Below are 9826 nucleotides of genomic sequence, written 5' to 3' on the forward strand. Positions count from 1 at the left end.
TATATAAACTCAAAAAAGGATAAAAAAAAATATAAACCGCCCACAAAAAGGGATTTTTCTTTCCCTAATAGCCCAATTTTCTATGATGGAATAAAAAGCTGAATTTGAAATATTCACTTATTCTAGCAATGTCCAGATTCAAAAGTTGTGAGCTACTAGGGACTGGTAAAGGAACAAATTCCAAGTATCAGGAACTCCAGGAAGGCACCAGTGGCTGCAATCCATGTTCATGTGTCCTCCCAAGCCATACACCGATGGATGTCCATCTACTCGGAGCTGCGAGAGATACGAGATGTTGAGTAGACGGATCGGGTACGTCATCGACCTTATCACTTCCTCCGCCACCAACTCCGCCAGGTCCGGGCCGGCTGGGTATCTTGACACGGCAAGCGGACGCGTCTGGTTGAGACAGGCATTGGCCTTCGGTTGACCCCAGTCGCTTGCACTGCTTGATTTGAATAGTATTTGATAAATCACGGGTTAGATTAACAAAATAGAAAACGATATATTCTTGAACTCAAAATTCTTACTTTGCATGGTCCGGGGAAACTCCTTGATAGAAGATTGTAGTTTTTGATGGGTCGACACTGGAGTCCACCCATTTGGCCCAAGTGTTCAACGCCATATTGTAGGCCACCAAACGATCCATGTCTTCATATGTCTTATTCCCTACTTGCATATAATCCCATCTGAATTACCTCAACATAAAAATAAAAAAAAACAAAAATATATAAGAACCTTCGATAAACAAAAACAAAAAAAAAGATAGATAGATAGGAGTCACGTTGATTTGGAAGAACAACTTTACTTCGTATCGTTGAGCACGACTCAAACAAGTACGGAAGGTTTCTGCATAAATCACGCACGCAGATTTTGCGGCTCCTAAGAGTGATACCCTTAATAAAAATGTTGTGGTCACCAGATTTTGCCCGACCTGGCTTGAGCCCGTGCATTGATCACCTCTAGATAGAAGTCATTATGGCGCAGAAACTATAAAAGAACTTGTGCTCTTTAGTGAGATTTCATACGAATGCGATTGACTTAATCCAAATTCCAAGTCTATGCAATGCTTGCCAAGACCGATCGAGACTCACGGTTGTTTCCACCCGACATGAAGCCACCAGTGCCACGAGTTGAATACCAACACATCGACGCCCTCCCAAATCTTGGCGCTCTTGAGAGAGTCGAGCCTGAGAGCTCGCCCGGTGCTGGTGCTCACAATGTCCACCAGGAACGCGTCTCGGAAGAACATCAGCTCCACTCCGTATCCCTGCACATGTATCTCAGTTGATGAGCCATTAATCTCATCACTTTAAGATTGACTTTTCGAGTTGAAGAGTAAAAGAGCAAAGAGCAAAGAGCAAGTGAAGAGGTCTGACTGGGAATGAGATGTTGGAAAGCCCAGCAATTTTTGTCAAAGTGTATATGGCCTCAGGCACTGCGGCGTGCACCATGCAAGTGAGGGATTGCCATTGATTCAAGCTCAGCGAGTCCCCCACAAACATCAGCCTCTTCCCTCTCAATCTCGACAAGAAGTGCCGGCCGTCGAACCTAAACCAAGCAACTTTAATGAATCAGGAGAGACGATATGTTATGGTGCATAAATCGGAGTCCTAGTGCACTATCGAATCGATTCATCGAGCATTGATTAGTGCTTCTCTTATCCGTCGAGACCCAATACCGGACTCCATATCCAAACCCTTTACTTTTCTTTTTTACTTTAATTTCATTTAGTCTCCTTTTTTGTTCTACATTGATCCAACACTAAACCTTTTAAGAATCAAGACGCTTAATTTTGTATATCGAAAATTTGTATGATTAAAGATCATAAGAGAAAAGATGCACTTTCAAAAAAAATATTGCTTAAGGACAAGATGAAAGCAACTTCACAATTACATTTCCCATATGTAAAGAATTGCAACCTATGATTTGAATTTGTTTCTTTAACCGCAAGAGGGAAAGAAAGACACTCAATGATTGGTGGATTCAATATTGGCCGTTTTGGCTTTCTTTTCTTCGTATTAATCTTTTGCACGCATAGAATACTTCCCATGATGACAAGTTCCTTCTAAAGAGGGAAAATGACGCAAATAATCTCTGAACTTTAGTCTAATGTGCAATGCGATCCTTGAACTACTTTAGTCCAATGTATAATGTCGTTTCTAAATTTTTAATTTGTTCAATATGACTCTTAAACTTTTGGTACATGCTCAAATTAGTGCTTGGACTATATGAAAATGTTCAACGTTGTCTTTGAACTTGAATTAATAGAAGAACAATAATGAACATTTTCTTATAATCCATGGATCAAATTGAACAGTACTAAAGTCCAGAGACCATGTTGAGCAAATTAAAAGTTCATGGACGATATTGCACATTTAGTTAAAGTTAAATGACCACATTAAAAACATAAACTTTAAGGATACATTGCATATTTGGCCTAAGTTCAGGAATCATTTATGTCATTTTCCCTTCTAAAAATGTCCAAGAACTATTTAGGAAATGAGCACAAGATTTATAGGACCATGCTTATTTGGAAGCGACAACATTAAGTGACTTCGAGACTTCATGTGATGCGAAATGTATATCACAATCAAATAGGTAGCAATCCATAGCTACCTCAATCTCTTTCCAAAGACTATGGCTTACCGATGGCTAATTATGCGCGTATATGTAGTCTCATGGAGATGTTCCTTTCGATTTGTATTGCATCTTACATGAAACTTCAAATCAGATGGACTCGATCGCTATGAATTTTGAATCGAGGATCAGAAATGGAAATCTTATTCCGGGTGAGGGTTTGAAGAATGTGGCTTATAGCTTAGAAGATAATAAGATAGTGGCTTTGGAGAGTGCGGTTATCAACGTACCATTTGACATCAGCTTGGCTAAGGTCTTTTTATATCGGTAGCGCTTGATAGAAGAACATGGATGCAAAACCTATGCTATCTATTCCTCATGACAATACTGGAATATACGTAGGTTACTTTCAAGTTGTGAAGAAGTTCCAATCCCTGCAACAGCATCTCCATTATGCACCTCCAAAACCAGGATCATCATCGACTCCAGACAAGAACAACGAAACCAAAGACATCACCAACATTCACCTGGTCTTAGCCAAGTTGGGTCTGAAGCAGAGTGTTGCGGAGCGCGCGCAGAGAGAGATAGAAAGAAAACGTACCTTGGCAAGTCGCAGTCACCGACGGGCTTCCATCGGTACTTGAGGTAACCTTTGTCGAGCCTGTCATTCTCGAGGCAGTTGAACTGCTTCTCTAGGAAAGGACACTGCGATGAGTTATAGAGAGGGTATGAACTGTCATAGACCCACTTTCCCGCGAAGGCGGAACCGGTCTTGACAGTATCTTCTCTCTTTCCCTTAGTACGTCCTAGCGCTGTAACCACTTGGTCACTCACAAGTAGAAAAATGACCACGAATATTGCACCTCCAAAGACACCCATGAGAGAGAGAGAGAGAGAGAGAGAGAGAGAGAGAGAGAGAGAGAGAGAGCGAGAGAGAGAGAGAGAGAGAGAGAGAGATGGGTTGGTTGGGACTTGAAATGTGTGTGAAACTGTCAGGGATTAGCAACAGAGATTAGTGTTAATGGGGGGAGATTATATAGAGAGAGGGTGAATGTTTTGGGGGTTGAATCGAATCGAATAGAATAGAATTTGGAAAGGTGATTAATGGAGTTACGAGAGGTTTACAATCATCACAATTAGGAAGGTTGCAAAATGGATCTTATTGGATTTCACTTCTATATTGGACGACATATTGCGGAAGTAGAAGTTGACAGAGACATAAGCTGTGGTTTTATGAGGAAGAAGAGAATGGATTCTCAAGCCCCTTTCAATGTCAACTCATTCAATGTGGGGCCAACACTTAATTGTTGGATTATACTGCCAAATTAGAGTTTGTTGGTCATCCATCTGCCCTTTTGTAGTTTTCCAAACCCCTCAGTTTCATTCAAAACCATTGATTTTAAATAATCTAATATGAATCGATTCAATAGAAATCTCAAAAATCCACCATAGGGCTATATATCAATTTGTTTAGCCTCGAAACTTTGAGTAATGTTTTATTACATATAAGAAACATCTACTGAATCTTGATGCTGGCAACATTACAAGTACACGCGTCTTAATGATTATTGGATATGAAAGTCGAGAAGTAATGATAATTATATAGAGGTCATGGAATGTACATCTGTGGAGCCACATTTTTCCATTTAAGCATCCGATGGTAGCTACTAACGAATTTAATGACATTGCTCGTCTTTCCTCCATAGGCTCCGCATGCACAGGAGATGATTCGAAATACTCAGGACTCCAGCAAAGCACTTGTGGCTATCTAGCCCATGTTGTTGAGATCGCGGCCGCTGCCATAGATCGTTGATTGGTGACCCGTCTTTCCTCAATTGGGGCACTCAGCTTTGGGTGTGAACCATTGGAACATAGAGCTTCATTTGTTCACTTCAGTTCCCTTGCCTCTTGGCCCCTCAGAGACTCGAACTGATCGTGCAAAATATAGGACAAGGAGGCATTAAGGGATTTGGACTTGGACAATGACTGAGATTGTACAGTGGATGATGTAATTGTGCCTCATGAGGATGTTATATTCGGAATGTCGACCAATTACATGATATTATGGCGAGCCATCACGAGTGACGCATGTCAATTGTTGAAATCTGTAAATTTTTCATTTTCAAAAGAAATTTCTATGGGTATTATAGCAGTCAATGGCTTTTTCGCTAGGATGTATTGCATCAACAACTTCTATTGAACAGAAAAATAGAACCCTATTATGGTTTATTATTCGCGCATGGTTCATTTGCTTAAGCTAGTTTAATCAAGTTGACGCAACATGTTGTCGCAATGATGGAATAAAAATATAAATTTGAATTATTCGCCTATTCTAGCGATGTTCGGATTCAAAAGTTGGGAGCTGCTAGAGACTGATAAAGGAACAAATTCCAGGTATCAGGAACTCCAGGAAGACACCAATGGCTGCAATCCGAGCCCTTGTGCCCTCCAGAGCCATACACCGATGGATGTCCATCTACTCGGAGCTGGGAGAGATAGGTGATGTTGAGTAGACGGACCGGGTACGTCATCGACCTTATCACTTTCTCCGCCACTAGTTCTGCCGGGTTCGGGCCGGCCGGATATTTTGACACGGCGAGTGGACGCGTCTCGTTGATACAGGCATTGGCCTTCGCTTGACCCCAATCGCTTGCACTGCTTGATTTGAATATGATTGATAAATCACGAGTTAGATTAGCCGAATAGCAAACAAAAATTTTGGAAAGAATTTAATAAACTATAAAATGAAAACAATAAAATACTTATATTGAATGAATTTGCATCATAAAATTTTCTTACTTTGCATGGTCCGGGGAAACTCCTTGATAGAAGACCGTAGTTTTTGATGGGTCGACACTGGAGTCCACCCATTTGGCCCAAGTGTTCAATGCTTTCTCATAGGCCACCAAGCGATCCATGTCTTTATATGTCTTATTCCCTTCTTGGATATAATCCCATCTGAATTAACTCAAAAAAAATATACGTGAGAACCTCCAAAAACATGAGAAGAAGAAGCAATATATCAATTTTGCAAACTCCTTATAAAGTGAAAATAGTCATGTTAATTTGTAGAGCTACGCAGATTCTGTGGTTCCTAGGGGTGGCTCTGAAACTAAGAATTAGTGACGAGAAGAACGAACTTCGGACTCTTTATAAAGTTAAATTGGTCAAATGTCTTAACCAATATCGATCTTCCGGAAAGTTTCTCCTTGGTAATACAATGATTGCAACGGGAAAGATGGTCTATTGGTGATGCGCCACATAGCTACTGATCTTGGGCTTGGATGTCCACCGGCCTGAAGGGCACTTTTGGGTGGGCTTGAGTAAGGTGATTTAGTTGTAAAGTCCTGCCCGAAAAGTTCATACATATATTATTCTTACTTTATGGCATGGGCACCAAAATGAGGCCCGACCTGGGTTGGGCCCATGCCTTGATTACCTCTAGACAGAAGTAAATATGGTGCAGAAACTACAAGAGAACTCGTGCTCTCTAGTGAGATCCAATATGGGTGATGCAGATTCTTGAAATGCGATTGACTTGATAAGGAATCTAAGTCTATGCAATGTTTGCTGAGACGGACACTTACGGTTGTTTCCTTCCGACGTGAAGCCACCAGTGCCACGAGTTGAATACCAACACATCAGCGCCCTCCCAAATCTTGGCGCTCTGGAGAGAGTCGAGCCTGAGAGCTCGCCCGGTGCTGGTGCTCACAATGTCCACTAGGAACGCGTCTCGAAAGAACATCAGCTCCACTCCGTATTCCTGCAAATGTAACACAGTTGATGAGTCATCGATCTCATCACTTTAATTTTGACTTTTTGAGTAAAAGAGTAAAGAGCAAAGAGTAAGTTAAGAGGTCTCGCCGGAAATGAGAAGTTGGAAAGCCCAGCAACTGTTGTCGAAGTGTACTTGGCCTCAGGCACTGCAGTGTGCACCATGCAAGTGAGGGATTGCCATTGATTCAAGCTCAACGAGTCCCCCACAAACATTAGCCTCTTCCCTTTCAATCTCGACAAGAAGTCTCGGCCGTCGAACCTAGACCAAGCAATCTTCATTAATGGGGAACGGTGATACGTTATAAGCACATAAATCGGAAACCTACTGCGCTCTCTAATTGATTCATCGAGAATAGATTAGTATTTCTCTTTTCCTTTGCGACCCAATACCATATTCCTTATCCAACCCCTTTACTTTTCTTTTTCACTTTAATTTCATTTCGCCTCCTTTTTCGTTCCACATTTATCCAACACTAAACTTTAGAAGAATCTAAAGCTTACCTCCGTATATCGGAAGTTCGTTAGTCAGAGACAACAAGAGAAGAGGTGCACTTTCAAAAAAATATTGCAAAAGGACAATATGAAAGCAACTTCACAACTACATATCCTATATGTAAAGAAGTGCACCCAATGATTTGAATTTGTTTCTTTACGTGCAAGAGGGTAAGAAAATAGACAAAATGATTGGTCGATTCAATATGGGTCGTTTTGGCTTCTTTTCGTCGTATTATTCTCGTGCACGCATGGAATACTTCCCGTGATGATGACTGCCTTCTTAGAGTGTCCAAGGAAAAGACCACGAGACTTGTAGGACCAATTTTGTTTGGAAGCAACAACGTCGGGTGACTTTGAGATTTCATGTGATGCGAGACGTGTATCACAATCAAATGGTTCCCAATCCATTGCTAATTAAGCGCGTATGTGTCGTCTTGTGGAGATGTTCCTTTCGATTTGTGTTGCATCTTACATGAAACTTTAACCAGATGGACTCGATCGCCATGAATTTTGAATCGGAGATCAGAAATGGAAATCTTGTTCGGGGTGAGGGTTTGAAGAATGTGGCCGATAGCTTAGGAGATACTAAGATAGTGGCTTTGGAGGGTGTGGTTACCTATGTACCATTTAACATCAAGTTTAGTACTAATGAAGACTAAGGTTTTATATATCGATAGCACTTGATATAGGAAGATAGATGCGAAACCTGTGCTGTCTATTCCTCATGACAATACCGGAAAATAAGTAGGCTGCTTTTAAGTTATGAAGAAGTTCCAATCCCTGCAACAGCATCTCCATTGTGCACCTCCAAAACCAGGATCATCGTTGACTCCAGACAAGAACAATGAAACCAAACGCATCACCAACGTTCACATGGTCGTAGCCAAGTCGGGCTGAAGCGGAGTGTTGTCGAGCACGCACCAGGAGAGAGATAGTGAGGGAACGTACCTCGGCAAGTCGCAGTCGCCGGCTGGCTTCCATCTGTACTTGAGGAAACCTTTGTCGAGCCTGCCATTCGCGAGGCAGGTGAACTGGTTCTCTAGGAAGGGACACTGGGATGGGTCATAGAAAGGGTATGAACTGTCATAGACCCACGTTCCTGCGATGCCTTCGCAGGAACCGGTGTCGACAGTTTCTTCCCTCTTTCCCTTAGCATGTCCCAACGTTGCAACCACTTGGTCAATCACAAGCAGAGAAATGACCACGAATATTGCTCCTCCAAAGACACCCATGACAGAGAGAGATAGGTTGGTGGGACTTGAAATGTGTGTGAAACTGTGAGGGATTAGCTGCAGAGATTAGTGATGATGGGGGGATCATAAATAGAGAGAGGGTGGATGGATTGGGGGGTTGAATCGAATCGAATTTGGAAAGGTGATTAATGGAGGGATGACAGGTTTACATTCCCCACAAACGGTAAGGTTGCAAGATGGATTTTCTTTATAGGGGACGCCATATTGCGAAAAGTAGAATTTGAAAGAGACAGAAACTGTCTTAATGAGGAAGAAGAGATCGGACTCTCGAGCCCTTTTCAATTTCAACTCATTCAATGTGTGGCCAACACTTAATTGTTGGATTATACTGCCAAATCAGAGTTCCTTAGTCATCCATCTGCCCTTTTGTTTTAAGTTTTCAAAACCCTTCAATTTCATTCAAAACAACTGATTATAAATAATCTAATCTGAATCGATTCAATAGTCATCTAAAATTCAAGGGAAAACTACAAAAAAAAAGTCATAAATCTATTGCATTAGTATCAATTCAGCCATAAATTTGAAAATTTTAGTCCTTAACCTTTTTATGTTTTGTCAATTAAGTTCATCTAGTCAATTTAGGTCGAAAATTGCTGACATGGATGTTTGCCATCCTACATGGCAAGACTGATACCAACGTGGACAGATTTTTTTATAATTTTTAAAAAAATTCTGAATTTATTATTATTATTTTTATTATTTTCTTATTTTTTCTTTCTTTTCCTTTTTTTTCTTCCTAACCTAACGTGGGTCACCAACCAACACTCGTTGGCCACGAGCAAGGGTCGCGGCCCTCGCCTAGACCTGGCGAGGTCTTCGTGACCCTTGCTTAGTGGCCTTGTCGGACTTGGTATAGAAAAAAGGAAAAGAAAGAAAAAAAAAGAAAAGAGAAAAGAAAAGAAAAGAAAAGAAATATAAAAATTATCTACATTGTCGTCGACCATCCCACATGGCAATACTAGCGTCCACATCATCGATTTTCAGCTAACATTGGCTGAATGGACTCAATTGACAAAACATGAAAAGGCTTAAAACTAAATTGAAAGGTTTATGACTGAATTGGTATAAATACATGTTTAGGACTTTTTCGGTACTTTTTCTTAAAAATCTATCAGAAGGCTATATCAATGCAGTCATCCTCAAAACTTTGAGTAACGTTGTATTATATATTAGAAACATCTACCGAAACTCGATGCGCTACATTACAGGTACACATGCATGAATGATTATTGATTATGAAAGTCGAGAAGTAATGATAATTACTGTCGACAATCTTCATATATGGTCAAACTCTTGAGGCCATACATACATTTCTTATACAAGAGTCACAGAATACTGTACATCTATTGAGCCACATTTTTCCACTTAAGTGTCCGACGGATTTAGCTACTAATGAATTTGACGAGACCGCTTGTCGATCCTCTGTGGGCTCCGCATGCACGGAAGATGATTCCAAGTATTTGAGACTCCGGCAAAGCACTCGTGCACTACAAAAAAACACGAAATTTGCGACGGAATTTACGACGGATTACATTTTCCGTCGCAAATTTGCGACGGAATTTGCGATGGTTTTATTTTCCGTGGGAAATTTGCGACGGAAAATGTAATCCGTGGCAAATTCCGTCGCAAATTTGCGACGGAAAATACAATCCGTCGCAAATTCCGTCGCAAATTTGCGACGGAAAAACGTTCGTCGCAAATTTCCGACGGAAAATAAAACC

General features: G+C 41.0%; 2 protein-coding genes across 2 annotated transcripts; both read right to left on the bottom strand.

Moving 5' to 3' along the window:
• Positions 1–24: 24 nt before the first annotated feature.
• LOC115685764 (protein trichome birefringence-like 43) lies at positions 25–3459 on the bottom strand. The gene is made up of 5 exons (XM_030610876.2): positions 3182–3459; positions 1380–1551; positions 1095–1270; positions 531–689; positions 25–445 (listed from the first exon to the last, which is right to left on the bottom strand). The coding sequence occupies exons 1-5, from the start codon at positions 3457–3459 to the stop codon at positions 139–141; spliced, it is 1092 nt and encodes a 363-aa protein (XP_030466736.2). The 3' UTR covers positions 25–138.
• Positions 3460–4878: 1419 nt separating this feature from the next.
• LOC115685762 (protein trichome birefringence-like 43) lies at positions 4879–8304 on the bottom strand. Its single transcript, XM_030610874.2, has 5 exons — positions 7801–8304; positions 6445–6616; positions 6168–6343; positions 5380–5538; positions 4879–5235 (listed from the first exon to the last, which is right to left on the bottom strand). The coding sequence occupies exons 1-5, from the start codon at positions 8082–8084 to the stop codon at positions 4929–4931; spliced, it is 1098 nt and encodes a 365-aa protein (XP_030466734.2). The 5' UTR covers positions 8085–8304; the 3' UTR covers positions 4879–4928.
• Between the last annotated feature and the right edge of the window lie 1522 nt (positions 8305–9826).

Source organism: Syzygium oleosum, unplaced genomic scaffold (assembly GCF_021117445.2).
Source record: "Syzygium oleosum isolate NSW1041296 unplaced genomic scaffold, Sole_v2.1 Sole_v2.10, whole genome shotgun sequence".
In the NCBI taxonomy this organism is placed as follows: domain Eukaryota; kingdom Viridiplantae; phylum Streptophyta; class Magnoliopsida; order Myrtales; family Myrtaceae; genus Syzygium; species Syzygium oleosum.